The following is a 26,706-nucleotide window of genomic DNA, read 5'->3' on the forward strand; positions in this document are numbered from 1 at the left end:
TTCTATAAAAGTATCCTAGTGAAGAGGAGTAGAGTTTAGTTTTGGTGTGAGGTGGGGAGGAAAGATGCAAGAAAAAAAGGAAAGGTGCATCTCAAAACATTTGAGAGAGAAAAAAATAATTGAGCTGCACCTGTACACTCTTCAAAATATTTAAAATTTTTTTCAGCACACCTGGGTGTCTAGTTTGTGTGAAACCACATTTTCTGTAACTAGTAGGATGGACGTAATTTGGATGTGAAACCAGATTGTAAAGTTTTAGTTTTTTTTCAAATTTTTTGAGATACACCTGAAAACAAGTAAAGTTTTATGAGCTCATGTTTAAAGTTGTTAAAATACTCTCAGTATGTGAAGCAGCTTCTTCAGAACAGTACTTAAATAATGCAATAATTTACTTTATCTCTGTGAAATAATTGTAAATAACTTTTCTTCCAGTTACATCCACCAGGAGCAGTGGTCACTGGACACAGCAGATGCAGGTCCACCAGTGGAAGCAACAGACTACATCGTCTCTGATCGAGTTGTTATGGAAACTGCCTTACTGGGGTGACAGGACTGAAGGGACAAACTGAGACTCAGCCTTAATGGCTTTCCAACCCCCAGAGATTGAGAAAAGAAAAAAAGAAAAGTATAAAAAAACAGAACGTGCTGTTGTGAGTAACGTTTTTCTTTCTTTCTCTTGTTGAGATGTTTTTAGTCTTTTGGGGGGAAAAAAAAGTTGTTTTCGATTGAATGTATATTTTGTGTACGTAAATATTTCTCGTGAATGTGCACTACATTAGGTGTTCGTGAGAACACCGCTGAACCTCTGCCAGTCAGTTTGAGCTCTTTTTTGATATACAGTATTTGTATCTCTTTTTCACTTCGGTGTAACATCCAGAACAAGCCAGCCGTCCACAAACCATCTGCAGTGACTTACAGAAACGTGCATGTGGTCAACACCGTAAGCATCCGTCTATAAGCGTTGTTAGTCATATAACTTTTAAAAATCTTTCTGTCACACTGGTGTTTTCCTCCTTCACTACTGTGTACTTTGGTGTTTTAATCTGTGCCTGTTCATCCAGGATTTTTCTACTCTTTGTACAAACTAAGTGTCAGTGAAGTCAAGAAGCAGCGGTTTGTGGCCTTTAAAAAAATGACTGTTAACAGAAGCTTTCTTCTCTGTTCATCTGGTTAAACAAAGGCTGGATTTGCATGTGGCCCAGATATGTTCTTAGTCAACATTCGCGCGAGCAAAACTGAGTCAAATTCAACTTGGTACACTTTAGTAGGTGACAGGATAGCTCTCAAACTGACAGCCTAAGATCATAAATGGTAAAGTTATTGTGTGTGTATAACTTGCTAACTGTACTGTATTCATAACATGCTAAACATTACTTGCTAAATGTTCTGACCTAACTTCATTATGTAAGCCATATGTTAACAAGCTAACATGCCAAACCACATGCTAAAACATTAGCATGTTTTACAGAATTAAATTACTTGGCACCAGCAAAAAAAAAAGCAGACACATTTAACCTAATGCTTATTTACTGTATGTATACAGTATACTTCATGTATACGGTTAAAGTTAAAAGCTAATAAATTAAGTCCTGTCAGCCTCATCTGTACTTTTTAACAGTAATTGTAACATGCTAGCATATAATGATTTTACCATGTTAGCAATGTTACTGTTACCATGTTTCTGAATTAAATTACCCGAAAAACAGGGGGGGGGGGGACGCAAGTCATGCAGGTCCATCTCAAGAAATTTTAATATTGAGGAAAAGTTGATATGCTGCAGCGGATTGATGCAGGAATTCAAAAATGCAAAAGGAGCCCTGACCAAGTATTCAGTGCTTAACGTAACTTTTTGTTGTCATTTCTGCTTTATATATTCTGTATTATAAAATTCTAATATTTTGATGTTTTATTTCCATGAGCTGTAAGCTGTAATAATCAAGAAAACAAAACAACTTCAAGTTCTTCATTTTATGTGTAATGAATCTAGAATATATTAAAGTTTCACTTAATTAAATTACTGACAAAAATGAACTCTCCCACCATATTCTGAGATTGAGATGCACCTGTACGTGTGCATTAGGCCTATGTTCCTTGAAGCCTACCTGGTCTAGCTAAACTCGGTTAAATTACTTGGCACTGGCAAAAGAGGAAAAAAAACAGTCCTGTTTAACTTGCTGCACATTAAAATATACATTAATGTATACTGAAGTTCATAACATGATACCTGTAATACTGGATTCTTGTTAGCTGTACCAACATGCTAAATGTTACCATGTTGATATGCTAACATCAGCGTAGCTTAACCAACTACACTACCAAATTTTATAATTAAATGTTAGCTTCAAACTGTTTAAATGCAAGTTTATTTTTCTGTAAAGACATTTTTTAAACACTGGCCAGATTAACTTAATACACACATTGTGATAGGGATTTTATCAGATTTTAAAATTTGCAACAATTTTAATGGTATTGTATACAATCAAATTTTTACTATTAAACAAGTAAACACTAAATGCTTACTCATTATACTGTATTATAGTATAATAGATCAATATTTTGTGCAATTCTTTTGGAACAAGTTCCAAAGCTTATTTCCACAGTGGCCAATTTAAACTAACATCAAACCTGAAGAATGTATTCAGTTAGTCACGCTGTACCTTTTAGTGCAGGTAGTGAAAATGACAAACTATTGATTTTTACATATTATTTTTAGAGTAAAACAGCATATTTCTTTTAAATCTTCCCTTTGTGTCCTGCTGATGATTTTCAGAATGTAAGCAAATTCAGATGTTGCTCTACTCCTAAAGAAAGAAAAGTGTATATGCATTTTTATATTTGGTTAGTTTAGGTTCAGTTTTGCTTATTAAAACATTTTGTTAACCTTATTCAACAAAGTATCTAAACAGTGCTCTTTGCTGTAATTTATGCACTTTCTCGCATGTTAACATGAAGAAAAAGCTGGTTCTTGTTCTTGGCTTTTCAGGCATGTGGAACTGTCAGCTACATGTTCTAAAACTATTTGTCATCTTGTCACGTTTTTACCTCCGTGTTTCGGACCTGTTTACTGCGGTGTTTTTAATTACATTCTCATTAATCCTCCCTTGGAAGACAACAGTCAGTTTTATTTGATACAGTCCAAGTTTTTAAAGCTTTGAGCTTACCAAACAAACTGAAATCATAAATGTCTCAGAAGTTTGGATTAACTGCCCCAAACGCATAATTTAGGTTGTTTTTAGACGTCACGCATACTGCCTCTATGTTCATGTTCCTTTCTTTCCTGATGTCTGTGGTTTGTACTTGCATGCGCAATCGCACACACAAAAATCTGATGTAAAAAAATGTTTTTGTTGGCAGTTTGTGCAAAATTCATTTCTCAGATCTTGTTGAAGTTTTTGCCTATCAAACCTGTCAGCTCTTAACCAGGGTCTTTCTGTAACCCAGCGATACTCGTAGTAAACATACAGCTTCAAATCATGGCAAACACCGTTTTTATTGTCAAACAAAAATGACAATCTATACATCCCATAAATAAGAGTTCACAAAATAAATCAAAGTTTACACACATTTTGTCGTTTTGTTTTTTGTTCTGCTGGCCTTCTGAGCAGAGTGTGAGGCTGACATTATGTACAAATTAGAACACTGAGTTTCAAATCACTCGCTTTAACATTTAAATTCAATATTTAATGATGTAAATTACGTACATTTAATGATCTTTGATTGTGCATGTACACAGCTACATTCAATGCCCAAAGAATCACTTACATTCATGTTCTACTCAAAGTCTGGCTTGTTAAGATTTGGACACCAGTCCTTCAACTGCACCACTGAAGAGTGTCTCAAAGCAGCTTTCAGGTAAATCCCACACGTACATTACAGTATAAACGACAACCGTATATTTTTAAATCCTTAAAATAATTTTACCTGTTTGATGCCTGCAGGGCTTTACTCCATGGGACCAATTCGGGCAGCATTGGGTAAGTTGTGAATGACAATTATTCTTAAATGGGTATAGTTTTGACATAAGATAATGTAGCCGTGTGTTCTTCGATAAATGTCTAAATGACAATGTCATGTAATAATCTACAAAAGCTTCCTGTTAATCTCGACACAACATTCCCTGCCAGACCTGTATTGCTGCATTAATATTAACCTAGCCTCTTCTAGCTAACAGTAACCGATGTGTAGGTACCTGTCCAACAACAAAACGCAGACGTCTGAATTAGCTAGCAGCCACTGAAGAAACCGAGACAGATATTTCTCAGGAGTGCACATCTCCTGTGGGATGATAATGTTGCTGTGTCTGCAGGAGGACGCGGGTAGTTTTTATTCTGTTAGCAAATCAAGTGCAGCTTTTGTTGTATCAAGGATGTGTTTAAGTCAGTGCATTTAGACTCTTTCTGCCCCCTAGTGGTCAAGAATTGCTTAATGCAGCTTTAATTTGAGGATCTTTGCCTTTTTTTTTTTTGTTGTTGCAAAACTTCTAGGTTGAGTAACCTGCTGAAATATTCAAAACTGACCTCCAAAAACACTGTCCGTAAAGCTTACATAATCGTAGGAAAATATCATTTTATTATATCTGCTCTCATATAAAGGGAGGGCCAAAATTCTACACAAGCCAGTATGACTTTAAAATCCATCAATATCATATAAAATAACTTAAAACTACTGCCCATGTTAAATGACTTTGATAGGTTGCAGTGCCACACTCTTACACAGAAACAATAATTTACCTACTTCTTTCTCAGTAGATTGCCCTTATATACAAAATGCATCAAGTACATCATCTGTAAAGTATGGAAGTTCTATCGGCTACAGAAAGGCATGTCTGCAGATGAGTCATTTAAAAAAAGTTGCATCTTAATACCTCTAAATCAAACAAAAACAACGCACCCTTTTTCTTCTGTACAAAATCTGCTATCAACAAGTGGCTGCTTTCTAGGAAAACAGTAAAAATAGCTGCTGTGGTAGAAAATGGCTGGCGTAGTCCTCCTTCTGGATGCTTTGGTAATAACTGTCCTTCAAATTAGATCCAACGGACTATAGTGAAAGTACAAAAATTGCAAATATACTGTAGATATTAAAATAACTCTTGACACCTGTTTTTTCTTATATTGAAGCTGTTCAGTGGGACGTTAGATGGTAAAGCTACATATAAAAGATGACTTTAAAACCAGTGATATGGCTTCTGTTTTTGACTGTGGACCTTCACAAATAAAAACATTTTTAAATACACCAATAAAATTTAGTCAAACACATAAGATGAAACCTTCGGATATGAAGGGCGGTGCTTTTTTTTTTTTTGTGGAAGGGAGAAGGTGTCTTGTACCTTAACACTGTTAAGGGGTCCATTTTGGATTTAGACCTCCATATGATCGAGTCTTTCAGTCTTCAAACTAACTCCACAGCTGGGCGTTATGGCAGTTTTCATGTGGGCGGAGGGCCGTTGGTGTACCGCAGCATGGGGTAGAAGGAACGGGCGAAGTTGTTGGACAGTGTACAGCTGTAGTCCTCCTCGGACAGAGGCACCAGGCAGGCCAGAACCAGCAGCACGAAGAACAGAAGGTGTAGAGGGAAGGCAGCTCGTAGAACCCGGTAGAAGAGGGGTCGCTGTGGGGAAGACTCCCTCCTCCCCTCCCTGGATGTTACAGATAATTATGTTAAGGGTGAAAGTTCATTCTTCTTTGCAGCAGTAGTTTCACAAAACAGCCTTAAAGGGTAATTTCAGTATTTTTAAACCTGGGCCCTATTTTCTCATTTTTGGGATTGGAGGGAGTCCCGGTGACCCCCTTTGGTTTTTAACAAGAAACTGAAATCTTGTGAGAGGCGAGTTGTTGGTGGAAACCAAAGGAGTTTTTTTTGTGTACATAGAGGAGCTGTTATTCTAACACAACTCCTCTCCTTCGTTTCCACAGTCATAATTCCTGCAACAACTCGCCTCTCATGAGATTTCAGAGCGAGTCCTGGAGCGACACTTCAGTTTCCTGTTAAACACACGGGGTCACCGGGAGTCAGTGGCAGAAATAGCTGCAGTATCTGTGCAGTAATAGCTGAAGCATCTACTGCACAGATTCAAAACTTCTTGTACCCACGAGTCATTTCAACACCAAAATATGTGAAAATAGGGCCCAGATTTAAGAATACAGAAATCACACTTTAATGGCTTTTCCAGACCTTTCAAGTACATCTCAAGTTCCACCTCTGAGGATGACTGAGATGATACTGAAAGATAAAAATTGGGACTTTGATACTTCAATATGACCATGGTCTTCCAGCCTCCAATGTTTTTGAGTCGGTTCAACAAAATTACAAAAAACACTATATGGGAGATTCCCATGGTGCTCACAAAATGTCAACATTTAAAAAATTCTAATGCAACTATTCCCGTCACTCTGGTTAATCCACAGACCGTACAAATTTTTCTTGATTGTAAAATGGGTGATTTTGTTGGTTTGTAAACGTTCTGAATCACATTTTATATGGATATTTCATTGGAACTACTTTCTACCAAAGAAATAGTCCCCATAAAAACTGTTGACTGTGAGGTCTGTAAATTATCCAAAGTAAAAAGGATGTTGTTTCTACAAAGATGCATAACTGGTAAAATGTTGTAACCACCACAAACCTCCCGTGTATCTGAGCGGAGGCAGAAATCTCAAAACTGTCTGCACGGCAAGATAATGCTAGACGTTAGCTAATGATTTCTGTTTTTTTATAATTTGGGTGAACTTAGGCTCAACCCTTACAGTAATTACAGAAAACAAATCAAGTACAAAGTTGGAAAAGTTACCTTCTAGTCTCTGCTCGTCCAACTGTAGCTGCCTGTAGACCGGCCTCCTGCTGAAGAAGCAAACAAGTTGAAGGTTTTAACCACTTTGGTCATGCTTTGAAGATGGAGTGGACACCTACAGCTAAAATATAATACATGCAGTATCTCTAGATTAACGCTAACATGCATCAATTAGGAAGTAAATGTACCAAATTATTGTACTTGGATTTACATTTGATGCTACTCTATACTTCTACTGCGCTACATTTCAGAGCAAATATTTGAAATTGTTACTTTAAAGATTCAGACTAAACATATAAAACATAATACGCTGATTAAATATGCATTGCAGCAGATTGTGACGATGGCATTTTTGTATGTAAAAACGTGTGATTTCTGTGTTGGAAGACTAGCTGACGTCATGGCGTTAGCTAATGGGGATCCTAATAAACTAAGATTCAACCACCAAACTTTTGTGCAGGAATTTTCACTTCACTCAACGATCCGGATTTGTTTCCTACAGCTGTACATTTTTGAGAACTAACAACCTAACTGAATGATTACAGTTCCTTTTAGTGTTATGCGTTCGTAGGCAGTCTAACCAAAGGTAAATATTCAGGCGTACCTTGTGCAGCAGACCGATACGGTCCATTTCAGCACTTGTTGAGCAGGTTTCCTGAAACGGACAGCAAAAAGATCAGATAAGACCGACCGAACCTGTTGCAAGGCGAGAGGTCACAGAGCACTGACAGTTAATTTCCCTTTGATAGCATCTCATCTGTCCTTTTTGTTTTGAGGAATGTTGAAGACTAGACTGACATATTGTTAAGGCAGGTATTTGAACTGATGAGTGCAGTGATGATGTTACCAACAACACACAGTCCAAACACACTGCTACTAGCTAAGTCATATATGTAGCCCAAAATCAGAGGACTTAATGTTTCCATAGGATTCATTTTATATAATTTTACTTGATTAAATGTAAATGCTCTGTATTTGTATTGCACCTTTCTAGTGTTTTCGACCACTCAAAGCACTTTTACACTACATCACCAGTCACACATATTTATACGCTGGTGGAACAGCCACCAGGGGCAATTCAGGGTTCAGTATCTTGCCCAAGGACACTTGGACATGCAGCCTGGAGGAGCCGGGATTGAACCGCCGACCTTCCGATTAACGGGCAACAGCCGCCCCCTAATTACCAACTGATGTGGCTAAGGCAGATTATAAAATGTTATTTATTAAACTGTGTCTGTGGCAACAAGCACCGAAAGTTGTATTTTACGAGTCTGCAATTTCCGAATAATTCCCTGGAAAGAACTATGTCATCTGGCACTATTTAAGATGGGAATGTCCTTGCAAAAATAAAGTTGTTCCTAATATTAAAAGTGACGCTGGTGTTTTGACCATTTCTCTGAACACGGTGCCTATTTTCCCTTTAATTGGTACCAAATTAGAGTATTTTTCAGGACACTTCTTGGAAGTTATCAGGAAATTATTCAGAAAATACAACAGACCCATAAAATAAAGTGTTACGCTCAAGTGAGATTTCAGGATCAGTGAATGTAGCGTTAGAACTACTTGGTCTAATTTTAAAAAATATTAAATGAAGGTTTTTTTTTAGGAAAATAGGAAAGTAAGATATTGATAACTGTTTTGGTATTAATTTCAAAATGACAACTGTAATTAACCATATGCTCAACTCATTTAATTTGTTATTTTTCAATTTCCACGCTCTGGTGTAGTCAGATGGACCTACCAGTCTTCCCTGCAGCGCACGCAGCTCAGCCGCCACCTGGCGCAGCAGGAGACGCAGTTTGTTGCAGATGACGTGGACCTTCTCCTTTGCCTCCACGCTGTCTTCTCTGGTGGTCTCTAGGAGGAGCTGAGAGGAGATCTCCTGCAGCGAGGAGACCTGGCGCTGGCGGCCACGCAGCTCCTCCTGCAGAGCCTGCAGCAGGGGGCGACAGATAAAAAACAAGTTTGAAGTCTGTGTACAACAGAGGTTTTTATTTGTAGAAGGTGCCAAATAAAATGAGCTGAAGGGACAGCAGAGCCAACACGCCATAAACATGTCCGCAGTGTTGTGTAACTACTGTAAGAAGGGGGAGACAAGAGGTTGGAAACCCCCTAATTCCCCCTCGGCTCACTGAAAGGCAAACATTTTGGAATATGTTTGGAAAAAGGCTTTTGGGTGCATTTTAAAAAAACAACACTGAGGTAGCGATGGATGAAATGATCAGGCGTCCGCTCACCGTCAGCGTGTCTCGGCGTGCCAGCAGGGTGGAGCGTGACGCAGACGGGTCGCTGACATTCACGGCGCAGAGTTTGTTCTCAGCCTGAGCGAGCCACAACAGCAGGGAGTGCAGAGTCTCATGAAACTCCTGAAGAAGAACACAGAGGTCAGAGGGCAAAGGCTGTGGGAGCCAGGTTTAATTTTAACGTCAGCGTTCGATCACATTTCCTGAACAACACTTTCCAGTAAAGTGTCTAACCTGACACTGCATGAGGGCAGAGTGCAGCCTCCTCTCCCAGCTCTCCAGGCCGCTGCAGGCCTGCGTCCAGCTGTCATTGGCTGAGCTGACAGCCTCTTGCAGCTCCTGCAGCTCCGGGCTGTCGCCCCGCAGGAAGTGGCGGCTGCTCAGGTTCACGGAGATCATGAGACACTTGAAGCTATTGAAGGTCTTCTGTGTCTCCTGGACATCAGAGAGGGATGGCATGAATGTCAGCGTGTTTTACCTCCTAAATTTAACCGCCCTGTGTGATTGGACAGTTCAGCGGCCTGTGATATGTCTTCACTGCCCAATAATACGTTTTCTGTGTTTGAATTCCAAACTAAGATCCACAAATTTTCATACATCACTTCTGTCCCAGCATTAAACACATAACTAATTCTGCGTTCTTATTTTCCCACATTTAAAGAGCTGTCATAGTCAAGTAGAGCAGAAAAGCAGCTACTTTTGTTTCAGTCCTGTTAAGTTCACAGTTAAAATGACTCACGAACATATTCCAGGCCTTCACTCTCTGAGCTTCACCAGACCACAGTGACATGACAGCTCATCAACACTCAAACACAACATCTTCAGAGTCTCTGAGAGTTTCATCAAGTAACAGCTCGTCTTTTTTGGGGCCCTTTTAATGTCATTTAAACTGTAATATAACACCAATTTTGACTTGAAAATGAAAAAACCAATCACTGTACTGTGTCTGATTTCTCTTTTCAAAACAGCAACATCTGAATTCAAGGCTCCCGAGATACATTTGATGCTTTTTTTTTTAAATACAGTCAGAAATGATTTCAGTACCGGCCGATACCCTGATCTCACGATGTGGTTTCAACCTTATGCCTTCGTCAACAAACAGAAAACTAATTCAATACACTCCAAATATAACACTGTACTCCTAAACTCCTACACCTAAAATCCCAGGAAGCTGGTTAGATACTCCTCTTTATCAGATTTACTGATTCTTGATTTTTGAGACCAAACTTTCAATGACAAACTTAACATGCTAGACATGGGCAATATTTCACCCACCCAGCATTTAACATTACAAAGTTTTTACAGCTATCTAATTAAAGAGTGTTGATATTGAGTAGTTGATGTGAAATACTTATTTTAATTACTATATTTTCTTTTTATTGTTAGTGCTGAGTGTCTGATACACGTTAAACTGTCCAAGTTTAAGCCAGTTTGTAGTTTTGTAGTACATATGTAAACTCTGCTTTTATGCGTATTACTACATAGTATTTTTGTAAAATACCCTGCTGAAAGAAGGTCAGTTAGGGCTGCAGTTACTTTTCTTTTTAAAGCTACAAAGATGTTTATTGTTGATGCCTCTGACCTGCTCTCTGAGATGTTGTTGCTGTTGTACCTTTAGTTTTCTGATGTTGACTTCGATGTCTCGGATGCTGGTGGACGGTGCGATCCGTTGCAGCCTCTCCAGCTCTGGCAGCACCCTGCCCAGCCAGGAAGTGACATCACAGAGGTCAGAGTTCAGCTTCTGCCACTGCTCCAGGTTCTGCTTGATGTCGGTCTCGTTGCTGAACTTCTGTACTTGCAGCAGCTCCCAGCGCTCGATCACACCTGCGGAGGAGTCAGAGTCATGATTCCACTGTTTCAGTCTGGGCTCACTTTAAAGATATTAGCAGGGTGACTTTTTAAATTGTGTTTCTAAGTTAATTCTACAACTGATAAAGTAACTAAATGGTATTAAAGGTGCTTTGATTAACATCAAAGAAGTCATTACCACTAACTAAGGTATGAAGCAAACTCTCAGAGAAAGACCAGCCTCTACGTGATTTTGTTACATCTCTGTCGACAGAAAATGAAATAACAATTTTAACAGCTGATTAAAAAGTCAATGATCAAGCAAAATGCCAACTGCTGCTTTGTTTTATTATTTAAAGTGAAATATCTTTGTGGGGGTTTTAGATGAGCAATCTGAAACGTGACAATTTTGTAACGTATAAACTTTTATTTAATAAAAAAGTAATTTATTACAGCGGGATTCACAACGCAAAAATCCCCCTTTCGGTCACATCAGTGCATATTCCTCCCATCTCTAGAAAACCCCTGAAAGGTACAACATCCACCTTTGTGAGAGGAAACCAGGGGCTTATGGGAAAGTAGTTGGCCCCCATGACATGTTCCAGTCGCATAACAATCTGTATTTTCTAGCATTTCCATCGGGACCTTGAAGGCGTCCTTCTCCTGTCAGTTGTTTAATTTCTCAGACATTGTGTCGCCTCTCACTCAGCTGTTTGTCTCCGTCAGCGTACCTGTGCTGGTCTGTTTGTCGGCCGTGCTGCTGGTCAGACCCGGATCGTCTAGCTCCTCCTCATCGTTCAGGATCAGCTTGACTCTCTTCACGCTGTTGATGCTGCCGCTGCACTCTGACATCAGCTTAGCCTGAACACACACACACACACCGTTAGCCTTAAACTCTCCTCTTCAGTGGAAAACAAAAAATTCTAGATGTATCGTGCTGCATCAGGCTGGACACTTAAAGATTTCAAAGCTTGTGATGTGTGCACTTACGTAGCCCTGCTGGTGGAAGGGAGTACTGGTGTGTGTGGGAAACGAGCCCAGGCCTCGGATGATTTCTCGAGGAACTCGTTTCCTTTCTGGGGAGCCGGGCTGGTGCCAGCTGGGCGGCTCGGTCACTGACTTCACTGAGGAGAGAGAGAGAAGAAAACTTGTGTACAGTTAAGAAAGAAAGAAGAAATGGAGCGAGGGGCCAAGACAAAAAAGGTTAAAGAAGAAACCACAGAGACAAAGACTTCAAGATTCAATACTTGCATGATTCACAAACACCATTTGACACATGCAAGAGACTAATGTACCCGTCAGATACATGCAAAACACAATAATGGATAGCAAAAGTAAATAACATCCATTGCCACGTCATGCAACTTTCATGTTTTCGATTTGATTTTGCTAAATGTTAAAATGTGAATGCTGTATTTCAGTGGTGCACAGTCACATCTGTAGCTCAAGGTACCAATGAGGCAAAACATAAAACATGGTCTCTTGAATTAGATGAGGGACAATGTGGGGGTACTGCCGGGTGAGTTTGGGGTTGCTAGAAGATAAGATGTCGGCCCATGAGCACACAGTGAGGCAGTCGCATGCAGGAGGCAGAGTGCCTACCCGAGGCTGCTTTCACTGCTCTGACAGTGGATTTAACAAACGACTCTGAGCTCTCTGTGACCTGCACATCTGTGAAAGAGAGAGTGGAGGTCAACGCTGTCTGGCAGCTGTTTCAGGAACATTCAAGAATGAAAGTTATAAGAACAGAGTGGACGCCAAGAAGAGCGGAAGACGAGGAGGATCTGTGAGGGTGAACTGATTTCTAATTTGTAATTAAAGTGAGTTTAACTTGAAGGATGAGGCAGCTGGTGATGCTTTGTAAGAAATCCAATGAATAGACCTAAACCAATGTGTTGGTCCATCGCTACATCTGACTTTCCCCTTTTCATGGGATTTGTTTAGAATAATAAAACTATAGAATATCACCAGACTTCTCCTTCAAAACCTGTAGTTTTAAACATTTTGGAGAATAATTTTCTACTTTCAAGGCCATTCGTGGTCGCTTTTAATTTCACTGCAGTCTGGAAATCATTTTGCAAGGACCTGAAAATAAATGTCAGCTAACTTCCACATTTCAAGACTATACAATCCTCTGAGATTTGTATTCACACTTTTCAGCAGGCAGCTGTCAGTTTTTGGGTGTCCTGGGATGCACCACACACCAACAAGACTTTTCAATCACTGCTTCTTTCTTCCTTGCTGCCGCCGCACTACATGATGATAAAATAGATTCTGAGAGCAAATAAAGCTGGAGGATTGTCGACTATGACAGATTACATACAGAAAATAGTCCAAATTTGTACTAAAACATCCCAAAAAATTTCTAATAAGAGTAAATAATTAACTGACGAGAAGTGCCGTTATTACCTGACAGAGCGCTGAAGAAGGTGGCGTCCTCGTCGTCCTCGTGTGATGACGATCCCCCCACGTCGACGGTGTGGTCCCACTCCAGCGGGATGGAGTCCACGCTGACGGGGGTTTCTCGTCCCGACCGCTCCAGAGGGGGCGCTAGGAGGTGACACATGGTCTGCCGTCCAGCTGAGACTCCACCTGCTGACTGAACCTCCTCCTCCTCCTCCTTCCTCGCCTCCCTCCAGGATGTCCCGTTGGTCAGATCAGGGGAGTCGTCCAGGTCTGTGTCCCGGTCTGACAGTTCCCTCTCCTCCTCCAGAGCCTTAAAATTATTGAAGTAGAAGACAAAGAAATTAAGTACCAAAAAAGCGAATTGTCGTGAGACGCCTGTCAGCTGTGCCTACATGTTGACAACCCTGGGCTCAAAAATTTATTTCACAACAAACACACGCTGAGGAGAGCAGAGCCCAAAACGTGTGTTGCTGACTGCTGTAAATGTTTCAATCAACAGAAATATATAAGAAGAACTGACCGGTCGCCTGTTGATGAGGCGGTGGTGGAAGCGAGCCACTCTGCCGAACACCTCTTGGCAGTAGGAGTGCAGCTCCTCCAGCTCGTCCTCTATCAACACAGCGTCCAAAGGGGCGCTCTTCTGGATCAGGTTCTCCCCAAACACGATCAGGGCGTCGATCTTGTTGGTGTTCAGGGTGATTTCCTGCTGGAAGCCCTGCAGAGGGTGAAACCAGGGAAGAAAAAGGTCACGTGGGGAGAAGTTTTTTGTTGTTTTTTTTTTTAGAAAATTACATTTTTAGAAATGAGATATTGCAGGGAAACATTTATTAGAAGCAGATTAACTGCCGTTACGGACAGACTTACGTTCAGCTGCCTCATCTTGTCTTCGATGTCGCTCACGGAGAAGTGCTCCACGTTGGTGAGCTGGAGGTCCATCTCTGTCAGCCAGACCAGGATCCCCTCACGGGTTCCCTCAAAGTCTTCCCTCTGAGAGGTAAAGTGCTGCAGGAGGAGCACCAAGCAGGAGACGGACATCACTGTTTAAATGCTGTTTAAATACCTATAGTGTGACATATTATTTATGCATACTGTTGGACCACATCCATTTCGTTGATATAAAGACAGAGATAAACAGAATTGGTCCTGTATCAGCAGTAAACATTTGTCTCACTTGAATTTAAACTGGCCTTTGTGTCACCTTGTCCTGTCACGTGAGCAGTCTTGTGTGTTTTTAAGGTCTGTTATTGCTGATGTTTCAATTGTCTGAATATTTTACTGTTTTTATGATTTTATGATCTATGTTTTGATGGTCTTATTGCTCATATTTAACTCTTGCTAAGCACGTTATGACCTTATTTGTGTAAACTTATTATATACTTCCTTACTTACTTAAACCTCAGTGGGTTAAAAGAAATCATAAAAGTCACGGTTTTATTTATGATTTAACCAGATTCAGTGGTGATTTTTGAGCCCTTCACCTCCAATCTGGGGATAGACCACTGACTGTACATCTTTACAATGAGCACTGTTGACTCTGGTGGGGCTTATAGGGATGGGGCCCACAGAGGTCAACCTGCATCAATCAGCTGAGTTCTTTGAGTCCATGCAATCTTTATAAAGCAACATAAACGTCCTCCATCTGCTCAGCGCCACATGCCACGATGAACACAGCTTCCTGCCAACCTGATGCCTCGTTCCTCGTCACCGTCTGAGAGGTGACCTAAATCCTGACGGCTTAGAGCGGAGCTGAGAGCAGGGAGATGCCGCACAGATCAGCCGGGAAGGTTTGATACGTGCCGATGTTTGCTTCCTGATTGTTATCCTACTCATTTTATTTTCATAGTCATGTATGCATTTTGTTGGGTATTGAATTTATCCATCTCTTGCTGCTATTTGAGGACGTTTCCTAATGCAGTTCTAAAAATCCTTCATCATTTTATTGGCTGCATGTGTGAGATTTAAGACAATATTTTTGAGTCACTTAAAATCAACCAATCAGCTCCTGACTTCCCCGTCTCACCTTGAGTCTGCGGAGAACAGCAGCCACCCTCTTCTGCAGGCTGTCCCACCTCCGGTTGCCCTCTTGGACCATGACTTTGAGCTTGCTGGCGGCGTCGGTTCGGTTCTCCCGGGCCAGACGGCGATACTGTTTGTTGACCAGCTCCAGCTGAGTCAGACGCTCGTGAACCTGCCGCTGGAACGCCTGAGAGGAGAACATATATATGAAGGCCGAGGGCCAAGCCTGGAACTTTAAGATGGATAGATATAATCAAACTAGCACACATGTTCTTTTTTCTGTGTAACATTTAAATAAGGTCACTATAGAGTCTGACAAGTTGAAACTGGCCAAACCACACAACAGCTGCTCAGGAGGATTAACAACATTTCCAGTCAGTTTATGGATTTGAACCTTCATCCTACTGCTTATTCAACAATTACGCTCCCATTGCCTCCATTACATGCCGTCATACAGTCAGTATATAGGCCACACGTCCTCTGAAGGAGGAAGCAACACCATCAACACCAGATTACCAGACACTAATCTGTGTTTCTAATCCAGACTGACACCTCAGATACCTCTGTGTTTGTGAAAGAGGACACCTGAACCTGAGAGACTCATGAGTGGGAGGCACGAGTGTTTGATTGGTTTAAATCTGCCCCAGCAATCAAGGTAGAACACAAACCGGCAGGTATTTATTTCTCTACCACTGTGATTTCTAACTACAAAAACCTTTTACTTATTTTTTGCCACCCTTCATAGATGTCGGACACTTCCAGCAACCCATTATGGGAACAAACTCTGCTTTATGATTTAAGAAGTCTACCTTGAGTGGCTTTATGAAGACTTTCTTTTCTAATTTGTTTGCTCTCCAGTGATGCCTCTGGACGGTGATGTTGGTCTTACAACTTCAGGACTCCAGAGCAAGATGTTATTATCAACGACTGGACAGATTACCATTTGTCTTGCAGTGAATATTCATCGTACCCAGAGGATCAATCATAATGTTTTTGGTTATTTCCCTTAGTGCCAACACCTGGTCAAAACATGACTGTGTACACAAGAAAAATCTATATCTAATGGGAAGTTTATCATTATTTTTACATTCATGTTTCCCAGAGGATGAACCTTTTACATTAGATAAGACATTGTCAGCATCACCATCGGGCCAGAAATCTATTTAAAGTTCATATCATATTACCAAAAACTCTTAAACTCTTGTGATTTTAACGAGCCTATGCCATGTCCTGTAGCATCATCATCAGGACAAACATCAATTCGTTAAGCCTCGTTTTTTGGTTTTAACCTGACAAGTAGTTCTGTGACAGGACCTGTAACTGATCTTCTGGCTAACTTATGGTCTTTCTTTCCATCCCTTTGCCTTCAGTCCTCCCCTTGCAGTATCCTGCCAAAGCAAAAGGAAAAAAGGGAGAGAGAGAAAGATTCGTCTGCTGACCTCGAACTTCTTGAGCTCCTCTTTGGCGCTGGTGTAGAGGACGTCGGCAGAGTCTGGGTTCGCTGCAGTGAGCTCAGCGGTCTTCAGCCAGTCTTCAAAGCGAGAGAAGTCGTCCATGAACTTACACCACAGACGCCAGGTCTCCTCAATCCTGAACACAACAGAGGGGATAATTTCAAAGTTTTTGTGTGATGAGAAAAGTAATCTGAGAAGACCTGAGCAGCCTGGGAGCCGGAAACAGAACGGTTCATTTAATTAAAGTTAAGCATTAATACTCAGGCTATGACACGGTCTGACCGCTCACCTCATCCTCCTCTCCATGGACATGGCACATATGTTCCTCCAGCGTCGGTCCAGGCTGCGGGTGGTCTGCTGGATGGAGTCATTTTCAGAGTCGCTGCCGCAAGCGTCTGCATCGTGGAGCAGGACGTCACAAAGGGTCAGCACCGACGCCACGCTATCCGTGTGCTGCTCAATGTCTCGCTGCAGATCCTGCAGGTCAAACAGCACAGAAACCTTTCACATCACATCTACAGTTCGTAAACAAACCAGGGATTACAAGTGAAATGGACTGACATGCAGCTCAGTTATCAGGGAGTTTTTTCCTCTCAATGCAACACTATGCTTGGAGGAAGATCAAGAGCGTTCCTCGTATGGTCATTTTGAGTTTGAATTCAAAAGTTGTTTTCAGCTGCCCAAATAAACCAATCTAACACTCCAGAATAAACACTCCCGACTTGGTCCAGAATTTAGACAAGTATTTGTTGTTGATGATGGCTCAGTACAACAGTGGAGAGACTCTGAATTTGACAGAGATGTGAAGAGCAGCCAAGTACCAACATGAGTATTCCTAAAAGCAGCAGTAGAGTTAAAAAACAGGGGCTCAGTTGTCATCAACAAGGGCTGGAAAATGAAACAATATCAATAATCATCGCAATATTACATTTTCAATAACAATATAAAAAAATGTTCAGTCTTTATGCACTCTAACCACACTGGGACTTAATTGTTTTATTAAGATGTTTATTTAGTTGAGGAAAAAGGATGAAAAAAGCTTTTACTTAATTTCACTCGTGCATATTTGTTGACAAAGATTTTATCCTAATTGTTTTGAATGTTCTACCTCAGATCGTGATAACATTTTTGGCCATATCGCCCTGCCCTATCATCAGCTGACCCAAGGTGGACACAGCTGGAGGAAGATCAAAGAAGCCATCCTTGGACAGGAGATCATCTCTGCACATCCCCTGCTATCATGTGACTGAAGTTACATGATAGCAGGGCATGGTTCCCTTGTAAATGACTATACATATGAGGAAATGACAATAAAGCTGCTTAAGATGATCATTAGTATGGGATTGTGGACACGTCTGTTTTAAGGTGTTGCATTGTTTGTTAACAATATCTTCTATTGTCTTGATGGTTCCCACTGTCACCCAGAGTAATCCAAAGGGCTGGTGTGTAACTCCCGCTGAAGCCTGACAGCATTATTTTTCGGCTCTTGTTTGTTCAGAGTTACCACTCTCTGGGCTGCCATGGAGACAGCTGAAAGCTTAAAGAGCCCCTCAACACAGGAGTCATTTCAGCCGTCCCTCATCCACTAATGGTGAGAGCTGCAGCCTTTTCCGAGGAGCTGCCTCTTTCAGCCGGCCTGGCTATTTCTTCCTCATTTTTACCAATTCACTCGTGTTTTCTTTCTCCTTTTCTCTGCGCGTCTGTCACGTCTCTCCCTCTCATTTCCTCAGACATGTTCTCTTTCATCGGGTCCCTTTCCAAATTCACTCAGGCTGCTCAAGTCCAATCCAGTATTTTGAAAAGAGATAAAATGATAAGCAAGGTATTATCAGTTTCAACAAAAAAAAAAAAACAAGCGCTGGTCAGCCTCCTCCATTGTTAACATTTTGAGACATGAATGCATCTGCGCTCTGACCTACAAAATCCATCATAAAACTACAACAAGAAATATCCAAACTGTCCACAAAGCTGCACACACAGGTTCAGGACATAAAAAGTTCTGTCAGTAGCTTTTTCTGAACAAAAAATGGCTGCATAAAGCACTCCTCCTGACATGTTTCTGGCAGCACGGAGCACTTTTAAAAGAAAGGCAGAAAATGTTGAGCTTCTCAGAAAAGCACTGACTCTTGTCAACCAATCTGTGGTGCCCAGTGTCTAAAGGAGAGGCACAGAGGCTGGTTGCTGTGGTGTTTGAGAGTTAAGTATTCTGAAATATTCAAGCGTCTGTACCACAGTAAAGGGTTGGAATGAGATAAAACAGAAACAACAGATGACAGGACGCCCTACACCCTTTTTGTTTCTCCTCACCAAACACAGAGCACATAGAGGAGCTGAGTGACGTGGGAAAAGTTTCCTTTTAACAACCATAATCTGTTCAAATAGCAACAGTCTATTATACAATCAATTATATCGTGCGCCCAACATGAACCGGTATACAACTGGATTTAAATACCACAAAGCATGATGTGACTTGTAAAAAGCCTCAGGGGAACACTCAGGTTGTTGTGTAGGATGTTGTGCAGCATCAGCGAACAAGGACTCATGTTGCCAGTCCCATTGCAACTACAGACAATTACTATATCAACTAAGATGGCGACACTACAAAAATACAAAATAATCTACACACTGTGGCCTTAGTTTATAATATGTTTATATTGAGTTCCTTTCGCAAAGGGCGCCTTTTTTCTGCCAATTAAGTCCCATGTATTTAAAAACAGCTGAAATGTGCGGTGTATCTTAATCACTCCAGGGTGGATTTTCCCATGTTTTCGCCTGTGATGAGACACGTTGCCCTAAATACTGAAGCTCCAGGCCAAGTTAGCAGTCAAATGAGAACACTTGTTCTCATAAATGCATGCAGTCCACAAAGCTGCACGAGCGCTGGCAATTTGATAGAGATAACATGATGGAACATGATTTGTGCCAACAAAACTCTTTTGATGGAACAAATTCGTTGCATTTCTTCTGATTTTCATGCTGTTTATTCGTGACATGCTCTGTGTAAAAAGGCCGAAAGACTGATGTGTTTTGGTAAACAAGCTTTTCATCAGAGCCTGAGAGATTTGTTTTGTTGATGCGTTATTGTAACTCAAAAAAATGTCCACTGACCACAGATATCCCTTGTCAAAGATGTCCAATGCGTTCACCCTGCCCTGGCAGGCAGACCCATCTGATAAAGATATTGGTGAAGGCAGTGAAGTAGCCACCTTACTGTACCTGTACAGTGAACCTTTCCATCCCTCCACTTTCTCTCGCAACAGAAACTTTTCTCCTTTTAGTAAAGTAACACTACGGCAGACTACAAATGGACTGAAGTCCATTTCCCTTGCGTGGGCCGCCGGCTGAGGCCTGGCTCTCATTGCATTTACCGTCTCTCAGCCCAGTGTGACAGCTTCCTCCTTCACAAACACCCTTCTTCCTGCAGCTTGCTGAGATTTTACTTTGCCGCGCACATTACTCTACTCTTCTGTTATTATGCTGTGGCCCACTACAGGGTGGCCATAACATAAAGGGTTTAAAAGCAGGCATGCCTTATTAGTGGGTACTTCCTGCCCTAAAATTCCCTCAAAGTACCCTGCGGTGTGTACGCTCAAAGTGGAGTCTACATTCTGCGCTGTGCCATCGCCAAACAGCTTTTAAAGCCCTGGAAGATGTCCAAGCTCAGCAGTTGTATGCGAGGTGGGACGAGCCACTAGTTCCATATTTTTTTTAACGCTGTAAATAACTATTTGAAACTTTTCTTTTACTGGGAACTTGTTCCTCCACAGAAACATTGGAGTCTCCAGTTAGTCTTTGATTTATTTTACTTTTGTTCCTGAGATCTGCCTCTTTTACCGCCAGTTCGGTTTGGTAAATGGCTCTAAATACAACAAAACCAATTAGCCTGTGGCCAGTGTGCCGATGAAGAAGTTAGACAGAGGCCGGCAACTGAGCTGTTGCAAATTAACTGTTATCATTGTAACTGGGAACACGACATTGTGCCATAATTTCAGTCCGAATCTGAAAAAATGACTTTACGTGATTTCCTGACTTTTTGGTTCCTAGTATGTGTAAACCTTCAAAACCCTACATCCTCCCATAATGCAACTTGATTGTACACGCTCATTGCCTAGTTACCCCCCCCCCCCCCCCCCCGAGTTGGTAATACATGCGGTCTGTTAAAAAACTGCCTTGATATCCAGTCTTGGTTTGCATCACTAAGATGATAAACTGAAGAAAGCTCCACTTTTTCCATGTACTAGATATTACTATAGTAGTACTATTTTACTCATGATTGAGTAATATGCTACTCAAACGCCTCACTAAAACTAAAATCATTGCGTCTTCGCCCACCTGCTGCTCAGCCAGCTTCCTCTGAATCTCGTCGCTGTGGCAGACGTTGTAGACCACCGGCTTGGCCAGCTCCGCCTCGATGCGAGACAGCCACGTCCGCAGGTTGCTCATGTTCTTATCAAGCTGCTGCACCGTCACCAGCGTCTCCTTCAGCTTCCTCACCCTGCGGAGAGAAAAAGGGCACGTTACAGAAGGTGTCGCCGGAGTTTCGCTTGTGAAAGATCGTTGTCCCCTGAAACCTACCAAGTCCTCTGCTGATCCTCTCTTAATTGAGACTACTGAGATTAACCCCCTGTTTTTACAGTGCTACCTCTTAAATCTTACTTTTTCTTAGTGTCAACAAATTCCAGAAAAACACTAAAAGAAACATGTAATTGATCCTACTAAAAAATACTGTGCGTGTACCAAAGCCTGATGTATCCTCTTCCTCGGAGCCATAGAGCTCCACTGTTGTCCAGAAACTATTAACCCATCAGTGAGCCTTCAATCACCATGAACACACACACTGTAGTTTATTTTGACTCAGTCCCACACATACCGTCCTGCTGCCCCAAATACTCCACATTCAGCACCACATTCATCCTGCCAATGTAAATAGTTCCTAATAAATGCACCATTTCCTCCTGTTTGAGTTACCAAGTTTCCTTTTCACGCCTCAAAAACACATCAGATCTGCTGTATGTCTCATATGAGAGGACACTAAGACGCAGCGTGAACACAGCGTCACTTCACTTGTTGAGCATGGCCATCCCAGGTGAGAGTCGCACCGGCTCACCCTGCCATTGTTTGCACTACGCTCGGCTCCACGCCACAGAGTCGACATAGCGCTGTGGCGTGTTGTCACGGTGTCTGGGAAGAGCTGCTATCGCTCTCACATATGACACAACAGGAGCCATTATAGCAGAGCGGCAGGCTGACCTACATCCGACTGAGTGCTGGGTGTCTGGGAGAAGAGACCACATTCCAGTTCAGCCCTCAGGTCAGTGACCTACATCGGCTCATTCTGCAGCACAAACCCAACACAAAGCACAGAGGGTGACACTGCACCCACATGTGACGGCAGCCGGTGAGAGCATTCCACCAAAATCCAATGTGTGTGTGTGTGTGTGTGTGTGTGTGTTTGTTGTCTGGAGGTCTGTCATTGCCCTTAAATATGTTTAGGGTTATGTCTCACTGACTGTGACCCCAGTTCAGTTTATTTTGTGTTCTATAAATGTCTGTAACAATCACGATGACAATGTTCATGTTTTTAGCAGTGGAACATGCCTTTTTCCAAATCACTGAAATGAGTTCCAATGCTTTCACAGCCAGTCCTGGATCTTTGAGGCTAATGTTATCATGTCCAAATGTTTCGGTACGGATCTCTTAGATTTGGATTGTGCATGCTGGCATTCAAGACATAAAGCATCTTAGCATGTTAACATGGGTACAAGGGGCATTTTAATAAAGTAAAAGATGAACACAAACTCTATTGTATTATGCTGACTTTTTTTTTGTCAAAGCTTTTTCTCTAAGCTATCGGGGACTTAACTTTTTGAATGAAATTTAGCATCTACTTTGCTGTGCATCTCCGTAGCATAGACTTTCTACAAACCAAGAAAAACTCTTTCAAGGTAAGAGATTTGGTTTTGAGGGGATTTTCTCCTTTCCTTTACTTGATCTGAAAAAGTATTGTCTTCCTTGCGTCTAGAGGTACAGCGGCGGGCAGCAGCAACATTACCATTAATAGCACACAAGCGTAGCTGTGTGAGTGCACGTTTCCGGCTAGTTCAGACACTATTCAGCGTGTCCAGTCAGTGTCCACGTGAGCCAGCACGGCTGAATGATGCAACACACACAGCAAAGCAGCAACAAGCAGCTGTCATCTGACCGTCACTGAAGCTTGACGGTCTGTCCGAGACGCTGAATACCGTTTTGTGATTTCCATAATGAGACACAATTAACAATCTAAGATGCTGGCGCTGCAGTGACATAGACTGTGGGGGGCGGGGGGGGTTCCTGTCCTGTTTTTGGCTCCTGATGCATCTGCATGCATGTGTTTGTGTGTCTGTGTGTGTGCCTGCAGGTGTGAGCTCAGTGTTGCATGACTCTACAGTACATGAGGACAGCAAATGGAGGGGCGGAGAGAAAAAATCAGTGACATAAAAACATGCTGCTGTGATTGTAGACTGACATATATAGGCACACACGCGCACACACACACACACACACACACACCTGCTGTCCAAGCTGCCAGTCTAAATACCAACACACACAAGACGACTCGAGCTGGCGATCTGCATTGAATTTCCTCGGCATGCATCTGCCTGCACCGACAAAGCCTGGCCCATCCCCCTTCGCTCCTGCTCTCAGTGTCTCCACCTCCTCCTCCTTCTCTTTACCACAACAAAACACCCGATCTGCTCCCCTTTCCCCCTCGTCTGCCTCCTCAGCCTCACGCTAGCCCGGTGTGCCGGGGCGTGATGAGGGCTCAGGATCGTACTTACAGGGCTGGTGAGGAGGCAACTCCATGGCGATGGCGCATCCGCTAGCAAGCGCTGCCCCCCCCCACCTCCAACATCCCTTCCTTCCTCTATAGGCTGCCTGTCCTCTCCTCCTCCTCCTCCTCCTCCTCCTATCTGTCCAAACATCTGGCTGCAGTAACAGGTTCACTCGAGGATACTCATCATAAGGAACTCCTTTGTAAAATGTATTATTATTATTATTATAACAACTCATTATTAGTTATTATTTTTAAAATTAATATATAAATGGTTTAGTTAAAAAGGTTATAAAACGGTATATAAAACTGAAAAGTTCTTTGCCTTTTGCTTTATAATCAAACAATTACTTTTTCAAAATTGCTTATGGTTGTGTGTTGTATGTTTCTGTTAACTGATCATCTAAAAAACAATAATAAAACAAAATAAATGTCTTATCCACTGCTCCATCGCCCAAGCCACAGATCTGGATGATTTTGGTGAACTGACCCTTTAAGACTAATCTAGATCAACACTGTAAACATCCTTTACCCCTCAAGGGAAACCTCTGAAACGTTTACGCTTCAAGTTACATCTTTGGATTTCACATATTCCAAAAAAATTTAACTATGTAAATGTGGATAAAAACACGGAAAATCTGAAGACAGTTTTAAATTATCATAAAGTACATTTAAGTGCTGCTAAATGTGTGTCTCCAAACATACACACACACACACACACACACAGATTCAGGCCAACTTTTTTGAGGCACTTAAGTGCAGAAAGAGGCTGGAAACAATTTGAAAAACTGTACTATCACTTTACAGCCGGCACTGTCCTGCAACAACAAACACAGCCAACAAAGTGGAACAAAGTAACAGCAGCCTATTAAAGTTAGTCCAGCAGATTACAGGTACGGCTGTCGATTGCTGTTACTGTCGTCGGACACAACCTCGGACATTGGATACGACGTTACAGCCGGCCGGAGCTGTTGACACAGACAGACCCAGCGGGGAACCTCTGTCTGAAAAACCTCCATCTGCCACCTTCTTCCATTTCAAATAAAGTAGCCTGGGGTTCAGAGCGCCGAGAGCAAGTAATACATTACAGGACTGAATCATGAAGATCAGTGAAGTCAACAACGGGTGGAGGAGAAGAAGGAAGAATGACACACACAGAAACTGACATAAAACTGTTCAAAGAAAGAAAAGAAGAATGTAAATCTAAAGCCCTTTTCAGAAAAGGAACATATAAAATTGCCGGCTTTGTCTGTCTGTTACAGTAACAGCTGTTTGTCAGCATCCATAACGTAAATTGCTTTATTCAGACACAACGATTGTGTTATAATTGGCACCTGGTGCGAGAGAGACGGAGCAGTTGTACGTGTTTTCTTTTCTCTCACAGGCTGCATAACTAACAGACTTTAAAACATTTTGTCATTTAAATCTTCAATGATCATCTTTAGCCACAGCATCTCATCATTTATTAGAGAACACTGCAGCCTGTTTCATAATGTCCAATAGGGCACAAGCACAGAAGGAGAAGACCTTGAGTTCATTCTGTCATGCAGCTGGCGTGGCTGGGAAATAAAAGTGTTTGGAACATTAAAATGGTCTCATGGAGTTTATTAAACTTGAGTTCTTTGTGTGGGATCTTGAAAAGGTGAACATATCTAGTATCTCACCTTGTGCTGCTGTGGTCCACATGATAATCTGACAGCATTCACATCAAAAGTGATGTGGGCACCAAAAAGTTTGCATCACAAGCTGCGTGTCTGAACGTGGCTTTAGGATACAGATGTTGGAAGCTTTACACTTACACATCTGCATTGTCAGCTGATGACTAAAACACACTACAGTCCTGATAACAGGTATCAGTCAAACCACCTCCTCATTCACTCAGAGGTTCTCACTCTGTAGTGAACAGAAAGATGAGATAACCGATCATCAGGTGTAGTGTGGCAGGACTGTTAGCTCTTCAGTTATCTAAAACTTAAGTCAGTGTCTCAGAATTCAACTATTTAAAAACTAGGTACTGTCACTCCACGCATCCCAGGTTAACGGTATCGACTTAGTAACACATTTCTCATCTGCTAAGAGTTCCTCTTCAACAGAATTAGTCGTTTTTGTGCATGTATGTGTGTGAGCAGCCGAGGAAGTAATTGTTACGATAGCATATGGGCCAAAGTTATCTATCAAAGCTGCCGGTTTTCTTTTCATTAGGACAGCCTTAAAAGTTGGATTTGGGAAGAAAGACACTTGTTACACAAACACGCCAGAAATCACAGAGCAACTTGAAACCTGTAGGCTCAAATCTCTAATTCGTCGTATTTGCCATCACACACACTTTTACTTCCATCTTTATGAGGATTGTCACTGACCCCCCCTCTATATTTCAACACAAACAAACATTTAACTCCTGGGCAACTCCATCTTTCCACTCACAATCCCTTGTTCAAACTTAACAAATCACTGTAGTAACTCTCTTCGAGCCCGGGCCAGCGACATGAGAAGTAGGGCGTTGTCGCCATGGCGACCAGATCCACAACCACTTGAAAACAGGGCCGAGTGCTCGTGAGTATTGTTTTTATGTCAGCATTAAACTGCCAAAGAACCAAATGTGAGCGCGCCACTTTAAATTAACGACCCGACAAACTGCAATTTAAAAAACAAAAACACACTATGTGACAATAAGAGAAGTAGATTTGCTCTACCAGGTGTGAGGAGACGGGGAAGGCCGTGGAGCAGGGCGATTGTTTTTTGAAAGACAAACATCTGCCTGGTGTGCATCTTATTCAGACAATGAGAGGAGAGGATGGTGGCCCCCGGTGGCCCCAAGGCTGAGGGACTGCCAGCACAAAGGCTCGTGTCAGCAGACAGCAGCTGCTGGGACGGGGTGACGGAGCACCGGTTGGTTTTGGGGGACAAAGGCGAGCAGCGGGCCAGTGTCAACGCATCTAATCCCTCGGCAAGTCAAACCTCAGCAGTCATCTGCCGTAACTTCGATTCAGACAAAGGCTGAGGGACGCCGCTCATCACCGACTCTGAATCAGCTCCTTTTGAGCCCCATCAGTGCTTATCAAAACGTGTGACACAGTACTGCAGGACTCTGGCGCTGGACCAACCCGTGGAAACAGTGACCCGCTTCATGTCTGTGACGTAAACTGCTTCTTTTCATGCTGTACAGAAGAGGATTGTGATGGAGAGAAACAGTGAAACAGA

General features: G+C 42.0%; 2 protein-coding genes across 5 annotated transcripts in view; one reads left to right on the plus strand and one right to left on the minus strand.

The window, feature by feature from the left end:
- The window catches only part of esr2b (estrogen receptor 2b), a 40,516-nt gene extending 37,967 nt beyond the window's left edge, over positions 1–2,549 (plus strand). For 3 of the 4 annotated variants that reach the window (XM_038728481.1, XM_038728483.1, XM_038728480.1), the window contains one exon: positions 433–2,549. In XM_038728481.1, the coding sequence (XP_038584409.1) occupies positions 433–547 (115 nt within the window). In that variant the 3' untranslated portion in view covers positions 548–2,549. The remainder of the gene's footprint in view (positions 1–432) is intronic. The other variant, XR_005445586.1, reaches the window with a different exon arrangement.
- A 916-nt stretch (positions 2,550–3,465) lies between these two features.
- LOC119910789 (nesprin-2-like) overlaps positions 3,466–26,706 on the minus strand; it is a 157,418-nt gene continuing 134,177 nt past the window's right edge. Inside the window, exons 113-129 of the mRNA XM_038729597.1 lie at positions 21,027–21,189; positions 16,984–17,171; positions 16,680–16,830; positions 15,245–15,427; positions 14,089–14,226; positions 13,745–13,939; positions 13,228–13,534; positions 12,421–12,489; positions 11,809–11,942; positions 11,550–11,679; positions 10,643–10,854; positions 9,265–9,465; positions 9,025–9,153; positions 8,529–8,720; positions 7,392–7,442; positions 6,788–6,837; positions 3,466–5,635 (exon numbers count right to left, since the gene is read on the minus strand). Coding sequence (XP_038585525.1) covers positions 5,425–5,635; positions 6,788–6,837; positions 7,392–7,442; positions 8,529–8,720; positions 9,025–9,153; positions 9,265–9,465; positions 10,643–10,854; positions 11,550–11,679; positions 11,809–11,942; positions 12,421–12,489; positions 13,228–13,534; positions 13,745–13,939; positions 14,089–14,226; positions 15,245–15,427; positions 16,680–16,830; positions 16,984–17,171; positions 21,027–21,189 — 2,704 coding nt within the window. The 3' untranslated portion in view covers positions 3,466–5,424. The remainder of the gene's footprint in view (positions 5,636–6,787; positions 6,838–7,391; positions 7,443–8,528; positions 8,721–9,024; positions 9,154–9,264; positions 9,466–10,642; positions 10,855–11,549; positions 11,680–11,808; positions 11,943–12,420; positions 12,490–13,227; positions 13,535–13,744; positions 13,940–14,088; positions 14,227–15,244; positions 15,428–16,679; positions 16,831–16,983; positions 17,172–21,026; positions 21,190–26,706) is intronic.

Source organism: Micropterus salmoides, unplaced genomic scaffold (assembly GCF_014851395.1).
Source record: "Micropterus salmoides isolate LMB-PRFRI ecotype aquatic unplaced genomic scaffold, ASM1485139v1 Ms_hic_scaffold_19, whole genome shotgun sequence".
NCBI classification, from domain to species: domain Eukaryota; kingdom Metazoa; phylum Chordata; class Actinopteri; order Centrarchiformes; family Centrarchidae; genus Micropterus; species Micropterus salmoides.